Source organism: Pipra filicauda, unplaced genomic scaffold, assembly GCF_003945595.2.
Source record: "Pipra filicauda isolate LSUMZ 115617 unplaced genomic scaffold, ASM394559v2 scaffold1007_size38910_pilon, whole genome shotgun sequence".
Lineage (NCBI taxonomy): Eukaryota > Metazoa > Chordata > Aves > Passeriformes > Pipridae > Pipra > Pipra filicauda.
In genome coordinates this window covers 1-25505 of record NW_024103438.1, presented here as the reverse complement: position 1 = coordinate 25505, position 25505 = coordinate 1, and the positions used below count along the sequence as shown (strand labels likewise).

The following is a 25505-nucleotide window of genomic DNA, read 5'->3' as shown; positions in this document are numbered from 1 at the left end:
GCTTGAGGCTGTCAGGGTTTCTGGTTGCCTGTGTTTCGGGCTATTGAGATTTTGGGTGTGTCGGGGGTTTAGGGGTTTGTCGATGTTTCAAAAGTGCCGGGATTTGGGGGTCTCGGGGGTGCCGGGGTCTGTGGGTGCCGGGGCCCGGGAGTGCCCAAGTCCGGGGGTCCGAGGTTTGGGAGGTGCTGGGGTCCGGGGGTTTGGGGGGTGTCGGAGTGCGGGGGTCCATGGTTTTGGGGGAGCCGAAGTCCGGGGGTTTTGGGGGTGCCCGTGTCTGGGGGTCCGGGTGTGAGGCCAGGGCTATAAATAGCGGCGCCCGAGGCCCCCCCACCCCCCGGCCGGTCGGTCGGTCGGTCCCTCCCGGTCGGTCGGTCCCTCCCCGGGACGGGGCGGGACGGGCCAGGGCAGCGCTTAAAGCCGCCGCCGCCCCCGGCCCCGCCACTCTCCGCCGCCGCCCCCGGCCCGAGAACCCTCCGGGAACGCATCGGGAACGCATCGGACCCCGCCGCGAATCGGCACCGGGAACTCACCGGGAACCGCTGCTCTGCCTCGGGAACACACCGGGAACCCACCGGGAACTGGCCCCGGGAACCCACCGGACCCCGCCGGGATCCGCTGCTCCGCTCCGGGAACTCATCGGGAACCGACCTCGGGAATCAGGTGGACCCTCCGCCCCCCGGGACTCGCCGCTACCTCGGGGAACCCACCGGGAACCCACCGGACCCCCCCAACCCCTTAGGGATCCGCTGCTCCCCTCTGGGAGCCGAGAACCGACCCCACCACCGGGAACTTGCACCGGGACAGACTCAGGACAGCAGCCCCTGGCACCGGCTCCCTGACTCTGGGAATCGGGACCCCCACTGGGGACACCGGCATCGAGCCGCGACCCCCCCCCGGGACACCGGGACTGAGCCGAGACGCCGTGCCCAGGCACCCGCACTGATCCCGGGATCCGGGAGCACCCCCTGGGCACCGGGACTGACCGAGGACACGGTCCCCCGGCGTCGGGAACTGGGACCCCCCCCAGGACACTGACACCCACCCGTGATCCAGGACACCGGGACTGACCCAGGACACCGTCCCCCAGCACCAGGACCCCATTGCAGGCACCAGCACCCCCCCGGGACCCCCACCAGGGACACCGGCCCTGAGCCAGGACACCATCCTCCAGCACCGGCTTTGCCACCGGGACCCAGGACCCCCACCCCGGGCACCCACGTTGTCCCAGGACACCAACACTGATTTGGGACCCCCACCCAGGGTAACAGGACCCCTTCAGGATATTGGGACTGACCCAGAACCCCCACCTGGGCACGGGGATTGACTTGGGACCCCTGCCCAGGCATCAGGAGTGACCTGGGACCCCTCCCGGGACCCCACACCCACCCAAGGACCCCAACCCAGCCACGAGGAGTGATCCAGGACTCCCCAACGCGCCCATTCGGGAACCTCCCCACCACCACCCAGGAAACCCCTCGCCCACTGAGGACCCCCCCAGCCCCACCAGGATGAACCCGTTCGACGCGGCGCCGGGCGAGGACCCCGAGGAGCTCCCGGCCACCGAGAAGGACCTCGCGGAGGACGCGCCCTGGAAGAAGATCCAGCAGAACACGTTCACACGCTGGTGCAACGAGCACCTCAAGTGTGTGCAGAAGCGCATCGTGGACCTGCAGCGCGACCTGAGCGACGGGCTGCGCCTCATCGCCCTGCTCGAGGTGCTCAGCCAGAAGAAGATGGGGCGCAAGCACCACCCGCGCCCCAACTTCCGCCAGATGAAGCTGGAGAACGTCTCGGTGGCCCTCGAGTTCCTGGAGCGGGAGCACATCAAACTCGTGTCCATCGGTGGGTGTGCGAGGGGCGAGCGAGGGGGGAGAGGAGAGTGTGCCAGGGGGTGGGGGAGGAGTGGGAATGGGGTGGGTGTGCCAGCAGGGGAGACGGGGCAGTGAGGATGGGGCTGGGGATGACCGTGCGAGGGTGGCCGTGATGGACAAGTGAGGATGGGGCTGAGTGTGCAAGGGTGGGCGTGGTGGAGTTGGAATGGAGGGTGAGTGTGCAAGGGCAGGAGCAGTGGCAGAGGAGGGGCACAGGGTGACTGTGAGGGCGGTGGCAGAGGAGTGAGGATGGGGCTGGGGTGAGTGTGCAAAGGGCAAGGCCAGTGGACAAATGAGAATGAGGAATGAGCGTGCAAGGGTGTGCGTGGTGCAGGGATGGGAATGGAGGCTGAGCGTGCAAAGGCAGCGCGAGCGACGAGTGAGGATGGGGATGAGTGTGCAAGATTGGAGGTGGGATGAGTGTGGGAGGGGAGGTGATGGATGAGTGTGAATAAGATGAGAGTGCAAGGATTGGGGGGTGGAGAAGTGGGAGCGAGGGATGAGTGTGCAAGGGAAGAGATGGACAAGTGAGGATGGGCCCATGGGGTCTGTGCAAGAGTGGGGGTGACGGATGAATGGAAATGGGGGTGAGTGTGCAAGGGTGACAGAGGAGTGGGAATGGAAGATGAATTTGCAGAGTGGGGCCGACAGGCAGATGAGAACGGGGGCTGAGTGTGCAAGGGGGGGGTGACAGAGGAGCAGGGACTGGACAAGTGTGCAAGGGCAGTGGGGGGTGGGAGTGGGGCTGAGTGTGCAAGGCGGGGGACAATGGACAGGTGGGGCTGGGGATGAGTGTGCAAGGGGTGAGTGTGCAAGGGCCGTGCAGTCCGTGGGCCTGAACCCGTGTGAGGGGCCGTGCAGGGCCGGGGGGGTCGGGCCCCGGTGCGAGGGGCTGTGCGGGGGGTGGGTGCTGAGCTCACGCTTGGCTCGGGCCGTGCACGCTGAGCTCACCCGGAGGGGCCGCACCGGCCCCCCGCACACTCGCTCCCCCCTGGTGGGGCCCCAGCGCCCACCTCCACCCGACAGCTGCAGGGTGACGGCCCCCCCTGCGGGCACGGGGGGTTTGCAGCCCCCCCGCACATGCACTGGCGCACCCCACCTTTGCACAGCCGGACCCGGGGGGTGAGGGACCCCCTCTTTCTGTCACCTCCCCCTCTCCACGCGTGTCTTTGCCCCCTCCCGTGACCCCCCCCCCCCCATGTGACATCAGGGTTTGGGGTCCCCCAGGTGTTGCCCCCCGGAAGCCGCCAGGGGGGTGTGTGGGGGGGTTGTCCCGCCCCGCCCTCACATCTGCAGCCCATTTCCTCCCCAAAAGGCGATCGCTCGTGGGGGGGGAGGGAAGAGGGCGGGGGAGGGTCCGCTCTGCAGGGCGGTGGGGAAGGCGCCGGGATGTCTGGGGCCCCCCTTCTCCCCCAGACGCCCCCAGCCTCAGTTTCCCTATCCCGGCACTCCATGGCTCAGGACCCCTCCCGGGGTGCTCACTCGGGGACCCTCCCGGGTGCTGCCAGGGTTGTGCCCCCACCAGGCACTGCCCCGTGGGCTATTGGGGTCCCCCCTGCAGGTTGTGGGGTGCTTGGGGTGGGCGGGGGGCAGTGCCGTGAGGAGTTGGGGTGTCCCCAGGCCCATAATTGGGACCCTTCCTGTGTCCTGGGGTGTCCCCAGGCAGGTGTTGGGGTGCAGGGCCCCCCGGCAGTGCCATGGGTTGTCAGGTTGTCAGGGGTCCCCGTGGCAGTGCTGTGGGGTTTTGGGGTGCCCCCAGGCGGGTCCCAGAGTGCCCCGAGGGGGAACAGTCTCCCGGGGTGTTGGGGTGCAGCCCCCCCGTTTCCCCCTGCAGGCAGCCAGGCCATCGTGGACGGGACCCCGAAGCTGATCCCGGGGGGTCGGGGCTGTCGGGGTGCAGGGACCCCCCCGGGGTGTCCCGCAGGATGTTGGGGTGTTCCGGGGGGTGCTGTGGGGTGTCGGGGTGCCCCGGGGGGAGTCCCGCGGGACCTCGGGTGCAGCCCCCGCGTTTCCCCCCCGCAGACAGCAAAGCGATCGTGGACGGGAACCTGAAGCTGATCCTGGGGCTGATCTGGACCCTCATCCTGCACTATTCCATCTCGATGCCCATGTGGGAGGAGGAGGACGAGGGGGACGAAGGCCGCCGCCAGACCCCCAAGCAGCGGCTGCTGGGCTGGATCCAGAACAAGGTGCCGCAGCTGCCCATCACCAACTTCAATCGCGACTGGCGCGACGGGAAAGCGCTGGGAGCGCTGGTGGACAACTGCGCCCCGGGTGAGGAGGGTGGGGCTGGGGGGAGCTGGGGCCGGGGGGGCACGGTGGGAGTGTGGGGGGGACAACTGTGCCCTCGGGGACGGGGGAATGGGGGCAGGGGAAGGGAGAGGGGGCAACTGCCCCTCCAGCAGCTGGTGTGGGGTACGGGGGGCACGGAGGGGTAAGAGCCCCCCCGTCCATGCTGGCTCAGGGGGCACTGGTGGAGACGATGGGAGGCACTGGATGCGAGAGGGAGGGGGTGTGGGACGGGGGCCAGGACAGAGGTGCCTCGCTGACCCTCCTCCCCCTCAGGCCTGTGCCCGGACTGGGAGAAGTGGGACCCCAACGAGCCGGTGCAGAACGCCCGGGAGGCCATGCAGCAGGCGGACGACTGGCTGGGGGTCCCCCAGGTACGGGGCACGGGGGGCACTGGGGGTCCCCCAGGTGTGGGGCGTGGGAGGGGGGCACTGGGGGTGCAGGAGCATTTCAAGGGGTGGCCCTTGGGGATCCACAGGGTCCCTGGGTATATGGGATACCCCTGGGCACCTGTGGGGGCCGTAGGTGTGTGTAGGGGGGTTCCCAGCGGGGCTGGGAGGGTGTGGTTGGTGTCAGGGGTCCCAGGAGGGTCTGATGAGTGTCAGGGTGCCCCTGGCATTGGGGTTCACGGTGGGAGGGCTCCCCCAGCAGGGTCCCCCCGGGTGGGGGGTGCTGGGAGGTCTGACAGGTGTCAGGGTCCCCCCTGCAGGTGATTGCCCCCGAGGAGATCGTGGACCCCGACGTGGACGAGCACTCGGTGATGACGTACCTGTCCCAGTTCCCCAAGGCCAAGCTCCGACCGGGGGCCCCCCTGCGCCCTCGGCCCCCCCAGCCCGGCCGCGCGCGCGCCTACGGGCCCGGTACGGGGGGCTGGGGGCTCGGGGGAGCTGGGGGGGCTGTGGTGCCAGGGCGGAGGGGGCAAAGGGGGGTGTGGGGGTTTGGGAGTCGCCAGGAGGCTGCAGACCTGGCACAGATGGGCTGTGGGGCTCATGGGGGGCTCAAGGACCCCACACAGGGAGACGTGGGGGAGCTCAGGGACACACAGGGACCCGGCACAGGAGGGACATGGAGGGGTTACTGGGTGGGGGATGTGGGGGGCCTCAGGAACCGAGCACCAGAGGGGTCTTGGGGGACCATGGGCTGTCAGCACATGAGGTCCCACCCCAAGCCCAGGGACCCCTCTCCGACCCTGGGGTGTCACCTGTGCCCAGGGACACCCCGGGGACACCCCAGGGCCTCCACCACCGACCCAGGAAGATCCCAGGGTTCTCCAAGGGTCCCCCCATGCCCAGAGACCCCGCAAAATCCCCCCAGGCTCTCCCCCATACCCAAGAGACCCCCATTGATCCCCAGGTTCCCCCTGCCACCACCAAGGAGCACCTGGGGGTCCCAAGTCGTGTGTGCTGTGGGATGCTGGGGGTTGGGGGCATGCTGGGAGGTTCTGGGGTGCTGGGGGTCCCTGGGGGGTTCTGGGGTCCTGGAACCCCCCTGACCCTCTCCCCCTGCAGGCATCGAGCCACAGGGAAACGTGGTGCTGCGCCCGGCCCAGTTCACGGTGGAGACCCTCGAGGCAGGCGTGGGCGAGGTCCTGGTCTATGTCGAGGACCCCGAGGGACACACCGAGGAGGTACAGGGGGCCCAGCACCCCCTCTGGGGGATCTCCCCAGCAGCCCTCTCTGGGGGAGCCCTCCAGTGCCCTGGCTCTGTGTCACCCCCTTTTCCCGGTTTTGGGGTCTCCCCCCCCAGGCCAAGGTGGTCCCCAACAATGACAAGAAGCGAACGTACAGCGTCACCTACGTCCCCAAGGTCGCGGGGCTGCACAAGGTGAGGCCTGTGGTGACCCCCCTGTGACAGCCCCTCGCTACCTGCCCTGCAACCCCCCTGTGACCCCCCCAGCGTGCCCCTGTGACCCCCCTGTGACCCCCCTGTGACCCCCCTGTGACCCCCCTGCCCTCCGTGCCCCAGGTGACGGTGCTGTTCGCGGGGCAGAACATCGACGGGAGCCCCTTTGGGGTGGGCGTGGCCATGGCCCTGGGTGATGCCACCAAGGTGACGGCGCGTGGCCCCGGCCTGGAGCCCGTGGGCAACGTGGCCAACAAGGCCACCTACTTTGACATCTACACTGCAGGTGGGGGAATGGGGCGGCCGGGGGGCTCTGGGGACACGTCCTCGTGGTGGTGTGGCCGTGACAGGGCCAGGTGGCTCTGGGGACGTGTCTTCTCGGTGGCATGGCTGTGGCATGACCCAGAGACTCTGGGAACATGTCCTCGGGGTGGTGTGGCTGTGGCATGGGTTGGTGGCACTGAGGTCATGTCCTCGTGATGACATGTGCATGGGGTGGCCTGGTGGCTGTGTGTCCTCGTGGTGACAGGACGTGGCATGATCTCGTGGCTCAGGGACACATCCCTCTTATGCCAGGGCCACAGCATGGCCAGGTGGCTCTGGGGACGTGTTCTCATGGTGGCCTGGCCATGGCATGACTTGGTGACTCTGAGGCCACGTTCTCATGGTGACAATGGCCATGGGGTGTCTCGTGGCTCTGGGGATGTGTCCTCATGGTGACAGGGTCATGGCATGGCTGGATGGCTCTGGGGACATGTCCTGGTGGCTCCCCATGGTGGCCTGGCCGTGGCACTGAGCCTGTGTCCTGGTGGCAGGGGCCGGCTCGGGAGATGTGGGGGTGGTGATCACGGACCCCCAGGGCCGGCGGGACACAGTGGAGGTGATGCTGGAGGACAAAGGGGACAACGTGTTCCGCTGCACCTACCGGCCTGTCCTCGAGGGGCCACACACCATCTGTGTCACCTACGCTGGCACCCAGATCCCCAAGAGCCCCTTCACCGTCAACGTGGCTGAAGGTGAGACGCCCCCGCCGGGTCCCCACGTGGCCCCATGGCACCCACTGGTGACAGAGTGGCCCCATGTCACCCATCAGTGACCCCACAGCACCCACTGGTGACAGAGTGGCCCCATGTCACCCATCAGTGGCCCCACAGCACCCACTGGTGACAGTGTGGCCCCATGTCACCCATCAGTGACCCCACAGCACCCACTGGTGACCATCGTGTCTCCAAGGCAGCTGTTGGTGACCACAGTGGCCCCATGGCACCCAGTGGTGACTGTGGTGGCCCACAATACCTGTCAGTGACCACAGTGGCCCCACAACACCCCTGTGGTTGCCCATGGCCCCAGGGTGTCCCCAGGGTGTCCCCAGGGTGTCCCTGTGGCACCCATCAATCCCAGGGTGTCCTCAGGGGTTCCTTGTGCCCCTGGGGATCCCATGGCACCCCCCTGTCCATGGAGTGTCTCCAGGGTGTCCCCACAGGCACCTTCCAGCCCTGGGGACCCCACAGAACCCCACTGTCCCCAGAGTATCCCCACTGTGTTCCCATGGGCTTCTTACAATTTGGGGACCCCCTCCCCTCCCTGGAGTATCTCCAGGGTGTTCCCATGGGCATCTTCCAACTCTGGGGACCCCCTGCCCCTCCTTGTCCCTGGGGTTGTCCCCAGGGTCCCCCCGGTGCCCAGTGGGTTTGTGAGTGCTAACGGGGGTCTCCAGCCTGCACGCCCTCAGCGGTCCGGGCCGCGGGCCGGGGGCTGCAGCCACGGGGGATCCGGGTGCAGGAGGTGGCCGACTTCAAGGTCATGACACGGGGCGCGGGCAGCGGGGACCTGCGGGTGACACTGCGGGGGCCAGGTACGTGTCACTGCGGGGGCACGGGGGGTCGGGTGGTGGGGGGCACCACAGGGTGTGCCAAAGGGAGTCCACGTGTGGGGGGGCCCATTGGGGTGCCCATGGGGTGGGCGCATCAGTGGGGGGTCCCCATGGAGGGATGGACATGGTTGCAGGTCCTATGTGGGCTCTAGGGTTGGGGGCCACCATGGGGTGGCTGGGGGTGGGTGGGTGCATGGGTAGGGGTCCCATGAGGGTGCCCGTGGGAGTTGGATGGTTGGGGGGTATCACAGGGTTGGCCACGGGTGGGGGGGGGGCACCATGGGGAGGTGCATGGTTGGGGGGTGCCCTGGGGGACATACCCGTGGTTGGGGGGTGCTTCTGGGGGGATTGTGGGTGCCCCATGTGACCCCCATGTGACGCCCCTCCCGCAGGGGGCACGGAGGAGCCGGTGACAGTGCGGGACGTGGGCGACGGCGTCTACGAGTGCGAGTACCTGCCCCGGGTCCCCGGCACCTACCAGGTGTCCATCACCTGGGGGGGCTACGCCATCCCCCGCAGGTCAGTGCCACGCACAGGGGGCGCCCCGGCAGAGGGAAGGAAAGTGAGGGGGCACCCCTCACTGCCCCTTCACCCTGAAACCCCTTCGAGATGCAGGTGTCCCCCTGGGGGTGGGGGGTCTGGGGGGATGTGGGAGGTGGGGGGTGTCACAGTTCCCCCCCGTCCTCCTCAGCCCGTTCGAGGTGCAGGTGTGTGAGGGGCGGGGGGTGTGCAGGGGTGGCACAGCCCCCCTCACACCGACCTGTCCCCCCAGCCCGTTCGAGGTGCAGGTGTCCCCCCAGCCGGGGACACAGAAGGTGCGGGCCTGGGGGCCGGGGCTCGAGGGAGGGGTCGTGGGACGCCCTGCAGACTTCGTGGTTGAGGCCATCGGCACCGAAGTGGGGACCCTCGGTGAGCCCAGAAAGGGGCACAGGGGACAGGGTGGGGGCACCGCGGTGGGGATGTGGGGACAGGGTGGGGGGCACCCTGCAGGGACGTGGCACTGTGGAGGGTGTTGCTGTGGAGGGGACACGGGCATGGAATGGGTGATACCCTGCTGGGGACATGGGGACAGGCTGGAGGACAGGCACCATGGTGGGGTCCCCACTGCTGTGGTGACATGGGCACGGGGTGGGGACCATGAAGGTGGGGACATGGGGCAGGCTGGGGGTGGCCACAGCAGGGATGTGGGGACACGGGTAATACCCCCCTAAGGACATGGGCACAGAACGGGGGACAGCAACCTGGGGCTTCCCGCTGTGAGGACGTGAAGACATGTTGGGTGTCACCCTGCTGGGGACTCGGGCACGGAGTGGGGACAAGGACGAGGTGCGGGGGTCCCGGTGGGGGCACAGGGTGACGGTGGCCGTGGTGCCCCCAGGGTTCTCCATCGAGGGCCCGTCGCAGGCGCGCATCGAGTGCGACGACAAGGGCGACGGCTCGTGTGACGTGCGGTACTGGCCCACGGAGCCGGGGCCCTACGCCGTGCACGTGGTGTGCGACGACGAGGACATCCGGGACAGCCCCTTCATGGCCAACATCCGCCCCGCGCCCCCCGACTCCTGGCCCGACAAGGTGCTGCGACCCACAGCTCCCCGCCAGGCCCCAGAGTGCCCTGCTGGGCCCCATCGCACCCCACTGCACCTCACCCGTGGGTACTGGGGGTGCCGGTGCCCCCCTGACCTCACCTGAATCCCCCCATGCAGGTGAAGGCCTTCGGGCCGGGGCTGGAGCCCACGGGCTGCATCGTGGACCGCCCGGCCGAGTTCACCATTGATGCCCGCGGTGCCGGCAAGGGGCCCCTCAAGCTCTACGCACAGGTGGGTGCCAGTGGGTACCGTTGGGTGACACTGGGTGATGCTGAGCGTCTTTGAGTCCAGTTGGGCACTGCTGGGTTCCGTTGAATGACGCTGGACGTTGTTGGGTGCCCTTGAGCACTATTGGGTGCTGTTGGGTGCCAGTGGGCACCCCGTGCACCTTCAGTGCCGTTGGGCACCGCTGTGTCCCCTCATCTCCACCCCGGTGCCCGCAGGACGCCGAGGGCTTCCCCATCGACATCAAGGTGAAGGACAACGGTGACGGCACCTTCCACTGCGTCTACGTCCCCACCAAGGCCATCAAGCACACGGTCATCGTCGCCTGGGGGGGTGTCAACACTCCCAACAGCCCCTTCCGCGTGGGTGTCACAGGGGGCCTGTGGGGTGCTGGCGTGGCTGTGGGGGTCCAAGGGGGTGCAGAGAGGGGGTGCCAGTCATGGAGGGTGTTGAGGTGTCAGATGTGGGGCGTGGGGGTCCCATGGGGCCCTGGGCGTGGACGTCCCATAGGAATGGGGGGCCAGGGTAGGGCTGGGGACCCATGGGGTGATGGGGATGGGGGTCCCATGGAGTGCTGGATGTGGGGATGGGGGTCCCAGACCATTAAGGGTGCTGGGGTGGGGTTGGGGGTCTCCTGGAGTGGTGTGGATGGTGTGGTGGGGATGGAGGAGGGTACCAGAATGGGGATGGGGGTCCCATGGGCCGATGGGCTGGGGAGCCTATGGTGGAGTTGGGAGTCTCAGCCCTATGGGGTGCCTGGCAGGGAGGGGTCTGTGCCCCTGCCCTGCAGGTGACGCTGTGGGCCCACAGGTGAGCGTGGGCGAGGGCAGCCACCCCGGCAGGGTGAAGGTGCACGGGCCAGGCGTGGAGAAGACGGGGCTGAAGGCCAACGAGCCCACCTACTTCACCGTGGACTGCAGCGAGGCTGGGCAGGGTGGGTGATGGGGGGCACCCTGGGGATCCCTCTGTGGGCATGAGACTCATGTCCTGTGTCCCTGGTCCTGCACTCCTGGTCCTCATTCTGCACTCCTGGTCCTGCTTCCCTGGTCCTGCATGTGCATCCCTGGACCAGCATCCCTGGTCCTGGGCTCCTTCGTCCTGGGTCCATCTGCCCCAGTCCTGGTCCTGAATGCCTGATTCTGCATCTCTGCTCCCAGTCCATTGTCCCTGGTCCTGGTCCAGGATTCCAGGGCCTGCATCCCTGCTCCTGCATCTACATCCCTGGTCCATCATCCCCAGTCCTGGTCCAGCTCCCCACCTCGTGTACCCGGTTCCACCCCTCAGTGCCCCCCGGGACAGCGGGTGCCACTGACCCTGCCCCCCACAGGTGATGTCAGCATTGGGATCAAGTGTGCCCCGGGGGTGGTGGGGCCGCTCGAGGCCGACATCGACTTTGACATCATCAAGAATGACAACGATACCTTCACGGTCAAGTACACGGCGCCGGGCGCGGGGCTCTACACCATCATGGTGCTCTTTGCCAACCAGGTTAGGGTGCCGGGGGTGCCCCCCGCCCCCGGGGGCCGGGTGGGGCTGGGGCTCTGTGCCTGTGGTGCCCTCATGTCACTGTGCCCTGGTGTCTGTCCCCAGGAGATCCCCTCCAGCCCCTTCCGCATCAAGGTGGACCCGTCCCACGACGCCAGCAAGGTCAAGGCTGAGGGACCCGGGCTCAGCCGCACGGGTGAGGGAGATGTGGGGATGGGGGGTGTGGGGCAGGGGGTGCTGTGGGGCAGGGACCGCGATGCCGTGGGTCCCGCAGTGACTGATGATGTGTGCAGGGGTGGAGGTGGGGACCCCCACCCACTTCCGCGTGCAGACGCGGGGGGCGGGGAAGGCCCCCCTGGACGTTCGGTTCGCGGGGACCGGGCCCGGCCCGGCTGTCGCCGACTTCGAGGTCATCGATAACCACGACTACTCCTACACCGTCAAGTACACCCCGCTACAGCAGGTGGGTGCTGGGGCACCCCGACACACAGGAGGGGGCACCCTGACCCGGGGGAGGGACCTTGACCCGTGGGGGACACCATAACCCTATGGGCACCCACCGCCAATGCACCCCGCTGCAGCAGTTGGGTGTGGGGGTCACCGTGAGCCTGGGGGGGCACCCTGACCCACGAGGTCACCCCATGGAGGCACCCCAACCCATCTGTGCTCCCCAACCCATAGGGTCACCATCGGGGCCTGCTCGCTGACAGCCCATCCCCTGGGCACCCCCAAGGACAGCCCCCCAGACAGCCCAGTGTATGGGGGGGTATATAGCACCTCTATGGGCACCCCTATGAGCATCCCATCCCCTCACCACCCTACCCCTATGAACACCCCCCTTCACATGGATACCCCACCCCTGTGGGTACTCCCATGGGGCAGCTACACCCCCACATAGGCACCAGTCACCCCAGGGCACCCCCAGACCAATGAATGGCCCCCATCCCTGGGACTTCAACCCCCAGCACCCGTGGGTGACCCCCAGCACCCCTCTGTGGGTGCCCATCCCCTGCCCCCCGCTGGGTGCTGGTGTCCCCCAGCAGCACCCTGAGTTGGTGGTGTCCCCACAGGGCCCCCTGTCCGTGGTGGTCACCTACGGAGGAGACCCCATTCCCAAGAGCCCCTTCCCCGTCACTGTGGCCCCCCCCCTGCAGCTGGGCAAGGTCAAGGTGCAGGGGCTCAACAGCAGTGAGTGGGGGCACTGGGGGGGCACTGGGGAGGGCACTGGGGGGGAGCACTCTGAATCTGGGGTATGGCATGGGAAGAGACTCTGGTGGGAACACTTGGGCATGGGGGCACTCTAAGGGGACACACTGGTGGAAGGGGAACCTGAGTGAGGGGGTCAGCCTGGGAGGGCACCTTGGATATGAGGAGCACTCTGGTGGGGGGCACCCTTGGCTGTGGGGTTCATCATGGAGTTGGGGCACACGATGGCAGGGACATTGGGTACGGGGGGCAGCCTGAGGGGAGGACCCCCTGTGTGTGTGGGGCACCCTGGATATGGGGGACACCCATGGGTGGGGGCATGGCAGGGGGTTGACACACCCTGTGGGTGGCACAACACCCCGAACATGATGGGGAACACCCTTGGGTAGGGGTGACAGACCCTGGGACGCACATGTGGACACACCCCTGGGTCTGGGGGACATATCTGGGTGTGGGGTTCTCCATGGATCTGGGGGCACCCCGGGGGCATGTGTGTGACCCCCCTGAGCGCAGGGTGCCCCCCTGACCCCCATTCCCCCACAGAGGCGGAGGTGGGGCAGGTGCAGGAGTTCCACGTGGAGGCTCAGGGCGCGGGGGGCCAGGGGCACCTGGAGGTGAAGGTGACGGGCCCCTCACGCCGCCCCGTGCCCTGCACGGTGGGACCTGCGCCCCCCGGGGGCCCCCATCCCGTGAGCTTCACCCCCTCCGAGGAGGGGCCCCACCGCGTCGAGATCACCTACGATGGGCACCCGGTGCCGGGCAGCCCCTTCCCCGTGGAGGCACTGCTGCCCCCCGACCCCTCCAAGGTGAGCTGGCACACGTGTGTGCAACAGGGGGGGGCGTGTGCCCCCCCTGACCCCTGCATGTCCTCCCCGAATCCCACGTGTCTCTCTGCCTCTGGGCGGTGGCTTCAGGGCCATGGCTGCAGCATGGGGGTCCCCCACATGTCTCTGGCCCCCACGTGTCCCTGTGTCCCCCCGACCCCCACATGTCTCTGGCCACCACGTGTCCCTGTGTCCCCCCTGACCCCCACATGTCTCTGGCCCCCCTAACTCCCACGTGTCCCTGTGTCCCCCCGACCCCCACATGTCTCTGGCCTCCCTGACCCCCACGTGACTCTGTCCCCCCTAACTCCCACGTGTCCCTGTGTCCCCCCTGACCCCCCTGTGTCCTTGTGCCCACAGGTGGTGGCCTCGGGGCCGGGGCTGCAGGGCGGCCGTGTGGGGGTCCCGGCGCCCTTCTCCATCGCCACGCAGGGCGCTGGCAGCGGGGGGCTGGGGCTGACGGTGGAGGGGCCCTGCGAGGCCAAGATCGAGTGCCAGGACAACGGGGACGGCTCCTGTGCCGTGTCCTACCTGCCCACGGTGCCCGGCGAGTACCACATCAACATCCTCTTTGCCGGGCGCCACATCCCGGGCAGCCCCTTCACGGCCGCGGTCACGGCGCCCTTCGACCCGGCCAAGGTGACGGCGTCGGGGCCGGGGCTGGAGCGCGGCCGTGCGGGCGAGGCGGCCGCTTTCTCCGTGGACTGCTCGCAGGCCGGCGAGGCCGAGCTCACCATCGAGATCCGCTCCGAGGCCGGCGTCAAGGCCGAGGTGCTGGTGCAGAACAACCGCGACGGCACCTACGCCATCACCTACACCCCGGCCTGCGCCGGCGCCTACACCATCACCATCAACTACGGCGGCCTCCCGGTCCCCAACTGCCCCGTGCGCGTCACCGTCGACCCGGCCGTCGACACCAGCAGCGTCAAGGTCTATGGCAAAGGCGTGGAGCCGAGAGGTGAGGGGGCGGCCACGCAGGGGCTGCTCACCACGGGCACGTCCTCCCCGTGGGGATCTCCTTTCCACGGGCATCTCCTCCCCACAGGCGTCCCATCCATGTGGGCACCTCCTCCCCATGGACATCCCCCACAGCCACTTCTTCCCCATGGGAACCTTCTGCCCGAGGGCATTCCATCCCCGTGGGCATGTCTTCCCCTTGGATACCACCATGGGCATCTCCCCTCCATGGGCATCTCCATGGACACCCCATCCCTGTGGGTACCCCTTCACTGTGGACACCTCCACTCATGGGCATCCCAACCCCACAGTCACCTCGTCCCCATGGGCACTCCACGGGTATCCCCTCTTGGGGGTGGTTGTCTGCACCCCATGGACATCTCCTCTGCGTGGACACCTCTTCCTTTCACAGACACCCCCATGGCCACGAACACCCCCATGGGCACTGACATCTCCTCCCCATTGGGCACCCCATGGACACCCCCTCCCCATGGGCACCCTCTCTCTCAGAGGGTCTCCTGGGCACCCCATAGGCATCTTCTCCCCACAGGCACCTCCTCCCCTGTCCCCCTAACCCTAATCCCACCACTACTCAGGGGTCTCTGTGGCTTCCCCCCCACTCGCCTCTCTCCTGGGGGGAGGGTGGACTCTGGAGTTTCAGAGAGAGCGGGATGGGGCTGTGGGGGTGTGCCAGGACACCCCTGAGCCCCCTGTGTGTGCTGAGAGGGCCATGGGTGCTCAGGGGGCGCAGGGAGGGACCCCCAGGTGAACTCCAGGCCCCCCCTGACCCTCCTGTGCCCCGCAGGGGTGCTGCGGGAGGTGGGCACCGAGTTCACGGTGGACGCGCGGGCTCTGGCCCCTGCGGGGGGGCCCCACGTCCGGGCACGGGTGCTGAACCCCTCGGGGACCCCCATCGACACCTTCGTCACCGACCTCGGCGACGGCACCTACCGCGTGGAGTACACGCCCTTCGAGGAGGGTGAGGGACCCCCACAGCCCCCCGGGAACCCCAACACTCCCTCGAGGACCCCCAACACCCCCTGAGGACCCCCAGGGACCCTGAGCCCCAACAGGGACTCTCTCTGCACCTCCCCAGGACCCCAACACTCCCATGGGACCCCAAGTCCTGACCAGGCATCCTCTGTTCCCCATGGGGGACCCCCAGAGAGGGACCTTCCCAAACCACATCCAAGTGGGCAACCCTCTCAATTCCCCCCAGTCCCCCCAGAACCACAGACCCCCAAACCCCCTGAGACAACCCCAAACTCCACTCAGGGACCCCCAGCCACCCCCCAAAACCTCATTCAAGAACCCCCAAACCCCCTGAGACCCCCCCCAAGGGATTCTCAAAGTCCCTGAGACCCTCCAAACCCTACCCAGGGACCCCAAATCCCCTGAAACCCCCACAAAACCACCAAAGAACCACATCCCACCCCACCAAAGGATCCCCAACCTCCACCCAAACCCCACCCAGGGACCCCCAAATACCTCGAGAGCCCCCAGCCCCTCCCTGAGACCCCCCCCCGCCATGGGCAGTGTGTGACTGTCCCTGTCACAGGGCTGCACCGGGTGGAGGTGACATATGATGACGTGGCGGTCCCCAAGAGCCCCTTCCGCGTGGGGGTGGCCGAGGGCTGTGACCCCACACGCGTGCGGGCGCACGGCCCCGGCCTGGAGGGCGGCTTGGTGGGCACAGCCAACCACTTCACCGTGGAGACCAGGTGGGCACTGACCCCGAGCCCCTCAACTCCCACCCTGCCACCACCCCGTACCCACAGACCTCCCCCCAGAGGTGTCACCTCTGTCCCAGGCCACCAACCCACCATCTCCATCCCCTGCCATGGAGGAGCCACGTCCATCCTCTTGCATTGGATGTACTGCCTGTGTCCCTTCCCTTGGATGTGCCACCTCCATCCCAGGTCACCAAACCTGCATCTCCGTCCCCTTGCCATGGAGGTGCCACCTTCATCTCTTGTCACCAGCTGGGCATCTCCACCCTCTGCCATCGGTGTGCCACCTCCAGCCCCTGCCACCGGTGTGGCACCTACATGGCATGGCCCCCAACATGCCACTCCATCTCCCTGCCACTAGCACAGCACCCCCACCTCACTGCCTTGGTGGTGGCACCTCCCCCCCTTGCCATAGAGGTGGCACCTCCATCCCACTGCCACTGTGTCACCTCCATCTCCCCACCACGGCTCTTCTCCCGCACGGTCCCACCGTGCCCGTGTCACCCCCCTGACCGGTGGTGTTTCTCCAGGGGCGCGGGCACTGGGGGGCTGGGTCTGGCCATCGAGGGGCCCTCAGAGGCCAAGATGTCCTGCAAGGACAACAAGGACGGGAGCTGCGCGGTGGAGTACGTGCCCTTCACGCCCGGTGACTACGACGTCAACATCACCTTCGGCGGCCACCCCATTCCCGGTGCGGGGGGACACGGGGATGGGTTGGGGGGAGAGGTGTCCTGGTGGGCGTCCGTTGGCCACAGGGCCACGCTGTGGTGATACCATGGTGGCCCCATGCCCAAGCTGTCCCCTGCCTCTGCTATCCCCATGGCCATGGCTTTGATATCCCCATGGCCACAATGACCCTACAGCCACACTGTGCCCATGCCCATGCTGAGCCCTTCCCCATGCTGATCCCATGGCCGTGCAGTCATTGTGCCCACATTGACCCCATGGTTAGGTTGTCCCCATGGCCAGACTGACTTCATGGGCATGTTGAACTCATGGCTCCCATTGACCCCATGGCCATGTTGACTCCGTTGACATATTGACCCCATGGCCACGTTGACCCTCTGGTCACGCTGTCCCCATGCCCGTTTTGAACCCATGGCCATGTGGACCCTACAGCTGTGTTGGCCCCATGGGCATGTCAACCTCATGAGCACATTGGCCCCACACTGTGCCCATGCCCACTGTGGACACACTGACCCTACAGCCATGCTGCCCCCGTGCCCACGCTGATCCTATGGATATGTTGGCCCCAGGGCCACGCTGACCTCACCCTCATGCTGACCCCATGCCCATGCTGACCCCATGCCCACATTGACCCAATGGCCATGCCACCCCCATCCCCACCCTGCCCTGCCCCCACAGTGCCCACCCCATGCACTGACCCCCTCCCCATGCAGGGAGCCCGTTCCGGGTGCGGGTGCGGGATGCCGTGGACCCCTCGAAGGTGACGTGCTCGGGGCCGGGGCTGGGCCCCACTGTCCGTGCACGGCTGCCCCAGACCTTCACCGTGGACGTCAGCGCCGCGGGGCGCGCGGCCCTCGAGGTGACGCTGCTGGGGCCCGCCGGTACGTGGGGACATGGGGGGTGGAGGCCCTGTCTTGTGGGGTGTCCTAACCCTGCCCAGTGCATCCCATGGTCCAAAGGGTGTCCTGCTCCTTGGGATGTCCTGACCCATAGATGTCCTGACCCATAGATGTCCTGCATCATGGCTTGTCCAACCCATGGATGCCATGTTCCATAGGGCGTCCTGCCCTGCAATGTGCCCTGCTCTATAGGGTGTCCTACCCATGGATATCCTGCTCCACAGAATGTCCAGCCCCATGGATGCCCTTCTCCCTAGGACATCCTGCCCCATGGAGTTCCCTGCTCAGGGATGTCCTGCCCCACATGCTACTCTATACCCTCCATGTTCCCCTGCTCCGTATGTCCCCCTGCCTCACATATCACCACCCCACATGTCCTGCTGCCCCACAGGGCTGCCGGAGCCGCTGGAGGTCCGAGACAACGGTGACGGCACCCATAAGGTCACCTACACCCCGGCCACCGACGGGCCCTACACCGTGGCCGTCAAGTACGGAGGGCAGGAGGTGCCGCGCAGGTGAGACCCCACCTGGGGTGGATGGGTGGGGACACAGCACCCCCCCACAGCCTGGGGGTCCCGGCACCCCCCTTACCCCCTACCCCCACAGCCCCTTCAAGGTGACGGCGCTGCCAGCCCACGATGCCAGCAAGGTGCGGGCGAGCGGCCCCGGGCTGAGCGCGGGGGGCATCCCCGCCAGCCTCCCCGTCGAGTTCACCATCGACGCCCGCGACGCAGGCGAGGGGCTCCTCACCGTGCAGATCCTGGTCAGTGTAGGGGGGAACACGTGGGGACCTGGGGAGTGGGCGAGGGGCTGCTCATGGTGCAGATCCTGGTCAGTGCCAGGGGGAGACACGGGGTGCTCTTTCCCTCACATACCGGGGTGCTGAGCACAGGGCACTGATGGGGGTTGCCCGCAGGACCCCGAGGGGCAGCCCAAGAAGGCGTCGATCCGGGACAATGGGGATGGCACCTACACGGTATCCTACGTGCCCGACGTGCCGGGGCGCTACACCAGCACCGTCAAGTACGGGGGGGACGAGATCCCCGCGTCGCCCTTCCGCGTCCTCGCCGTGCCCGCCGGCGATGCCAGCAAGTGCCTCGTCACAGGTGGGGCTGCCCCACAGTGTCCTCATGCTGATCCATGCTATCCCTTGCTGCCCCATGGCGTTCCCTCGCTGATCCACAGCATCCCCTCACTGACCCACAGCGTCCCCTCACTGACCCACAGCGTCCCCTCACTGACCCACAGCGTCCCCTCACTGACCCACAGCGTCCCCTCGCTGCCCCGTGGCATCCCCTCACTGCCCTGTGGTGTCCTTTTGCTGGCCCACCGCATCCCTCGCTGACCCACCGTGTCCCCATGCTGCCCCATGGCATCCCCTCCTACCTCACGGCATCCACATGCTGACCGACAGTGTCCCCTTGCTGCCCCACAGCACCCAGCCCACCCCAGACACCCCTGCCTTGCCCCCTGGCACCCCACTGCTGCCCCCAGCACCCCCACCTGCCCCACTGCTGCCTCACAGCACCCCCACTGCCCCCCAGCACCCCCACCTGCCCCACTGCTGCCTCACAGCACCCCCACTGCCCCCCAGCACCCCCACCTGCCCCACTGCTGCCCCCAGCACCCCTCACTGCCCCCCAGCCCTGCCCCATGGCGCAGTGGGGATGAGAGGGTGCCCCCAGGACAGGATGTGCCGGCCCCCCCCGGAAGCCCCCGGCCCCCTCGGCCCCCCCGGCCCCCCAGCCAGCCCCCCAACCCCTTCTCACCGCTCTCCCTGGTCTCTCTTGCAGTATCCATTGGGGGCCATGGACTGGGTAAGTGGCGCCGGGGGGGCAGTTGGGGGGCTGGGGGGGGCACTTGGGGGGTAGGTTTGGGGTCCCCCCGTGGCCCTGACCCCGCCCTCCCCTGCAGGCGCCTGCCTGGGCCCCACGATCCAGATCGGGGAGGAGACGGTGATCACGGTGGACGCGAAGGCAGCGGGACAGGGAAAGGTCACCTGCAAGGTGTCGACTCCCGACGGCGCCGAGCTGGATGTGGACGTGGTGGAGAACCACGACGGCACCTTCGACATCTTCTACACCGCGCCCGAGCCCGGCAAATACGTCATCACCATCCGCTTCGGCGGGGAGCACGTCCCCAACAGCCCCTTCCACGTCCTGGTGGGTGGGGGACCGGGGGGCTCTGTGAGTCTGGGGGGTTGTGGTGGGCACCATGGGGCAGAGTTTGGGAGATCTCTGGCATGGAGTAGGGAGACCACTGTGGGTGCCATGGGGTTGGGAGACTGGGGTGGATCCAAGGGGCAGAGTTGAAAGCACAATGGGCACCATAGGACAGAGATTTTGGAGACCAGGGTGACACCATGGAGTAGGGAGACTGTGGTGGGGTTGAACATCACAGTGGGCACCGAGGGACAGAGAGCTGGTCAGTGAGGAGCAATGAGAGCACAATGGGCTCCATGGGTTTGGGTGACCGTGATGGGAGTCATGGAATTGCAAGACCCTGGTGGGCACCCTGGGACAGTGTCAGGACCATGGTGGCCATCATGGAGCTAAGAGAGTTGGGAGACCATGGTGGGTTAGGGTTAGGGTTAGACCATGGTGAGTGCCATGGGGCTGGGTGACCATGGTGAGTGTCATGGGGCCAGGGTCAAGGTGGGCACTGTGGGGTTTGGAGGCTGCGAGGGTCACTCTGGCGCTGGGAGCCCGGGGTTATCACCCCCCACTATGGCCACCCCAGGGCTGGGAGCCCACCACGGGGTTCTCACCCTCCTCTCTGTCATACAATCAGGCCACGGATGAGCCCCCGGCCACCGCTGAGAACCTCCGGCCCTTCAACCTCGTCATCCCCTTCACGGTGCAGAAGGGTGAGATCACAGGTACAGGGTGGGGTCAGGGGGACAGGGAGCACCCTGTGAGGCACCAGCCCCCCTTGGTGCCCCTGCTGACACGGTGCCCCCAGGCGAGGTGCGGATGCCCTCGGGGAAGACAGCGCGGCCCAACATCACCGACAACAAGGACGGGACGGTGACGGTGCACTACGCCCCCTCCGAGAAGGGGCTGCACGAGATGGACATCCGCTACGACGGCAACCACATCCCTGGTGAGCCACCGGGGGCACGGGGAGGTGGCTGAGGAAGGTTGATACCACCATGCCCTGGTTGGTGTTGGAGTGTCCCTGTTGGGTCCCTGGTTGGTCACCCCTTGGTTTGGGGTGTCCCTGTGGGGCCCTTGACTGTCGTTGTCCATGTCCCCAGGGAGTCCCCTCCAGTTCTACGTGGATGCCATCAACCCGCGCCATGTCAGTGCCTACGGGCCAGGGCTGAGCCACGGGATGGTCAACAAGCCCTGCACCTTCACCATTGTCACCAAGGACGCCGGCGAGGGTCAGTGGTGGCCAAGGGGAGCTGGGACGGTCATGGGGACCCCCCAGTGCTACCAGGAGGGGTTGGAAATCCCTGGTGCCTCCTGACACATCCTGACACCTCCTGTACCCCCAGGTGGGCTGTCGCTGGCAGTGGAAGGTCCCTCCAAGGCAGAGATCACCTGCCAGGACAACAAGGACGGGACGTGCACCGTGTCCTATCTGCCCACAGCCCCCGGTGACTACAGCATCATTGTGCGCTTCGACGACAAACACATCCCGGGCAGCCCCTTCACCGCCAAGATCACTGGTGAGATGGGGAGGGACAGCAGGGGCTGGGGGTCCTGGGGGTCCTTGGAGTCTCCACGTGGCCATGGGGGCACCTGTGTGGTCATAGGGCCTATGGCGAGGTCATGGGGACACCCGTGGGGTCACGGGGACACCTTCCTCATGGCCACTGGGACCCCATCAAACAGCTGTGATGTCCCTTGTCCAACCCTGACCACCAGGGCTCCCCATCCCATGGCCTCGGGGACCTCATGGAGCTTTGGGGACCCCAATTCATGGCCACGGGGACCTCACATAGCTTTGGGGACCATATCACATGTGGACCTTGTGGGGTCCCTATCCATGAACTTGAGGACCCTATTCACACGTCTTTGGGCAACCTCCGGCCCTGAGGGTCCTCTCCGTGTGACCATGGGGACCTTGTGGGGCCTTGGCACACCATCCCATGACCTTTGGGACCCCATCCATCCTGGCCCCCACCTTGAGCTGACGTCCCCTCTGACGGCGTCTCTGCAGGGGATGATTCCATGCGCACGTCCCAGCTCAACGTGGGCACCTCGACTGACGTGTCGCTGAAGATCGCAGAGACAGACCTGAGCCTGCTGGCGGCCACCATCCGCGCACCCTCGGGCAACGAGGAGCCCTGCCTGCTCAAGAGGCTGCCCAACCGCCACATCGGTGCGTGGGGACACGGGGACACCCTGGGGACACTGTGGGGACACGGGGACACCCTGGGGACACTGTGGGGACACAGGGACATGGGTGCAGTAGAACTGGGACATGGACTTAGTGGGACAGGGGACAGTAGGGCTGAGAAGTCGCAGGGATGGGTGGCCCCGTGGCGTTGGGTCGCCAGGGATTGGTGGCCATAGTCAGGGGATGTGGGTGGTGATGAGGGACTGATGGAGATGGTCAGCGGCTGGTTATGGCGGCCATGGGTTGGTAGAACTGTCCAGAGGTTGGTTGTGGTGACCAAGGGCTGGAGGAGATGGCCAGGGCTGGGTGTCTGGCCAGGGGCTGGTGGTGGTGGCCATGGGTTGGTGATGGCCAGGGCTGGTGGTAGTGGCCGTGGGTTGATGGTGGGATGTGACCATGGTGTCCCCCCAGGCATCTCATTCACGCCCAAGGAGGTGGGCGAGCACGTGGTGAGCGTGCGGAAGAGTGGGCAGCACGTCACCAACAGCCCCTTCAAGATCCTGGTGGGGCAGTCGGAGATTGGCGACGCAGGCCGGGTCAAGGTGTGGGGCCAAGGGCTGCTGGAGGGCCACACCTTCGAGGTGGCTGAGTTCATCGTGGACACGCGCAGTGCCGGTGAGGCCACGGGGGGAGTTGGCCATGGCCAGGGCCAGGATGGGGTGGTGGCTGTGGTTATGACCAGGGTGAAATGGTGGCCATGACCATGTGTTGGTTTTAGCCACCCAAGGATGGGGTGGTGGCTTTGATGGCTGGGTTGGGGTGGTGTCCATGGCATGGCCATTTCCAGGACAGGGAGAGCCACCATGGGACACCTCTGAGTGTGTCCCTGTGGTCCCCCAGGCTATGGCGGGCTGGGCCTGTCCATCGAGGGCCCCAGCAAGGTGGACATCAACTGTGAGGATGTGGAGGACGGCACCTGCAAGGTCACCTACTGCCCCACTGAGCCCGGCAACTACATCATCAACATCAAGTTTGCCGACAAACATGTTCCAGGTGGGGCCAGGGGGACAAGGGGGGGCACAGGGGTGCAGTGCAGGGCGCTGGGACCCCCAGAGGGGTGACAGCTTCCTGAGGTGACCTTCTCCTGCAGGGAGCCCCTTCACAGTGAAGGTGACGGGTGAGGGCCGGATGAAGGAGAGCATCACGCGCCGGCGGCAGGCACCTTCCATCGCCACCGTTGGCAGCACCTGTGACCTCAACCTCAAAATCCCAGGTAGGCTTGGCCTTCCTCCTCCTCCTCCTCCTCCTCTTCTCCTTCATCCTCCATCCTCCTCCATGGGCTGAGACGCCTCTCAGCCATTCCAGCTCTGACTTCTCCCTCTTTCTTCCTTCTCTCCCCGCTGTGTGTCTGTGTCCGTGTCCTTCCGTGCGCCTGCGTCCCTCCGGGTGTGCCACCACTCACCGGTACCTCCATCCACATCCTTTGTCCATCCCTGGCTTCATCCACCCATGGCTCCGTACATCACTCCATCCCTACATCCATCCCCATGTCCATCCCTCCCTGCACCAACCCCTACTTCCATCCCTGTGACCACCCGTGTCTGCACCCATCATGATTCCATCATCCCTGTGTCCATCCTTGTCTCCATCCCTGTGACCATCCCTATCTCCACCTGTTCATGTCTCCACCCATCCCTACATCCATCCCCATGTTCATCCAACCCTGTGTCCATCCACATCCCCATGTCCCCACCACTCCTCTGGGCACCTTTCTGTCCTCCCTCCCTGTGCCCACGTCCTGTGGTCGCCTCCGTGTCCACGTGGTCCCCCCGTGTCCCCGCTGCCCCTGTGTGTCCCCGCTGTCCGCCCGTGTCCCCGCGGGGCGCTCCCCAGGGAACTGGTTCCAGATGGTGTCGGCGCAGGAGCGGCTGACGCGCACGTTCACGCGCAGCAGCCACACGTACACGCGCACGGAGCGCACCGAGATCAGCAAGACGCGCGGCGGGGAGACCACGCGCGAGGTGCACGTGGAGGAGTCGACCCGCGTGGGCGGCGCCTTCCCCCGAGCCCCCCCGGAGCCCTTCGGCACCTTCGGGGCCTTCGGGGCCCGCGAGGGCATCGGCGCCTTCGGGGCCCCCGCGCGCACACACGAGGGTGCGTCCTACGGGGGTTGTGCAGGGCAGTGCCATGGCTCGAGGGCTGGGGGTGCACGGGGCTGGGTGAGCAGGGCACTGCCTGCACGGGGCTGGGTGAGCAGGGCACTGTGCCTGCACGGGGCTGGGTGAGCAGGGCACTGCCTGCACGGGGCTGGGTGAGCAGGGCACTGTGCCTGCACGGGGCTGGGTGAGCAGGGCACTGTGCCTGCACGGGGCTGGGTGAGCAGGGCACTGTGCCTGCACGGGGGGTGGCTGCACTGGCACACGTGGGTGCATTTGCATGAGGGCCATGTGCTCTGGGGCAGGACACTGGGCTTGCACGAGGGCTGGGTGTGTGAGAGGGGCGTGTGAGTGCAGGGGAGTTTTGCACAAGGACTGGGTGTAGGGGAGCACCAGTATGTGTTTGCACAGGGCTGGGTTTGCACAGGACTGGGTTTGCACGAGGGCTGGCTGTGCAAGGCAGTGGGCTTGCATGAGGGCTGAGCACACTTGCATGTGGGAGTGCCCTTGCACAGCGGTGTGTGTGCTCACAGGGGCTGTGTGTGTGCTCACAGGGCTGTGTGTGTGCTCAAAGGGCTGTGTGTGTGCTCACAGGGCTGTGTGTGTGCTCACAGGGGGTGTGTGTGTGCTCAAAGGGCTGTGTGTGTGCTCACAGGGCTGTGTGTGTGCTCACAGGGGGTGTGTGTGTGCTCAAAGGGCTGTGTGTGTGCTCACAGGGCTGTGTGTGTGCTCAAAGGGCTGTGTGTGTGCTCACAGGGATGTGTGTGTGCTCACAGGGGGTGTGTGTGTGCTCAAAGGGCTGTGTGTGTGCTCACAGGGCTGTGTGTGTGCTCACAGGGCTGTGTGTGTGCTCACAGGGATGTGTGTGTGCTCAAAGGGGCTGTGTGTGTGCTCACAGGGCTGTGTGTGAGTTGGTGCTTCACAGGGGGTGTGGTGGTGCTCACATGGCTGTTGTGTCTCACAAGGGGTGGTGGGGCGTGCGCAGCAGGCTTTGTGTGGTGCTCCCCTTTGTCACAGGGCTGTGGTGTGGTCTCAAAGGGATGTGTGGTGGTGCGCACAGGGGATGTGTGTGTGCTCAAAGGGATGTGTGTGTGACCTCACAGGGAGGTGTGTGTGCTCCCAGGGGGTGCACAGCTGCTCGTGGGGTGGTGTGTGCTCGTGGGGTGTGTGTGCTCGTGGGGATGTGTGTGCTCCCAGGGGGTGCACAGCTGCTCACGGGGTGTGTGTACTCACGGGGTGTGTGTACTCACGGGGTGTGTGTGCTTATGGCAGGTCCACACCTGCTGAGAGGGCTGTGTGTGCCCTTGGCATGAGTGTGCAAACTCACATGTGAATGTGCTTGTGTGAGCATGTGCACGCTGGCAGGTGCACGTGTGTCCTGTGTGTGAAGGGGCACAGGGGGTGCACGTGGGCTCTAGTGGGTGTCTGGATGTCAGGGCACCCTGGGGCCAGGATGGTGAGGTGAAAGTGGCAGTGTGACTGAGTGCTGGGGTGCCAGGGTGCCCTGGTGATGGGGTGCTGGGGTGATGCGGTGACAGGGTGACAATGGTGCTGAGGTGCTGGGGTGCCCTAGTGTTCGGGTGCCAGA

The 25505-nt window shown here is 66.7% G+C and overlaps 1 protein-coding gene across 1 annotated transcript; it reads left to right on the top strand.

The window, feature by feature from the left end:
- Positions 1–445: 445 nt before the first annotated feature.
- On the top strand, positions 446–23980 carry LOC113987544 (filamin-C; the record flags this gene model as incomplete). The annotated part of the gene is made up of 39 exons (XM_039390700.1): positions 446–1842; positions 3894–4145; positions 4437–4534; positions 4870–5020; positions 5669–5787; positions 5907–5984; positions 6126–6288; positions 6818–7018; positions 7720–7857; positions 8268–8394; positions 8648–8784; positions 9254–9447; positions 9579–9692; positions 9905–10048; positions 10497–10620; positions 11014–11174; positions 11277–11367; positions 11465–11634; positions 12242–12359; positions 12921–13183; positions 13562–14159; positions 14964–15137; positions 15717–15879; positions 16419–16579; positions 17289–17456; positions 17866–17989; positions 18081–18237; positions 18391–18580; positions 19268–19291; positions 19389–19636; positions 20265–20352; positions 20436–20576; positions 20731–20859; positions 20974–21147; positions 21642–21803; positions 22233–22436; positions 22662–22814; positions 22912–23034; positions 23655–23980. Coding segments are annotated over exons 1-39 (6684 nt in total), but the record flags the coding sequence as incomplete, so codon positions are not given.
- Positions 23981–25505: the final 1525 nt, after the last annotated feature.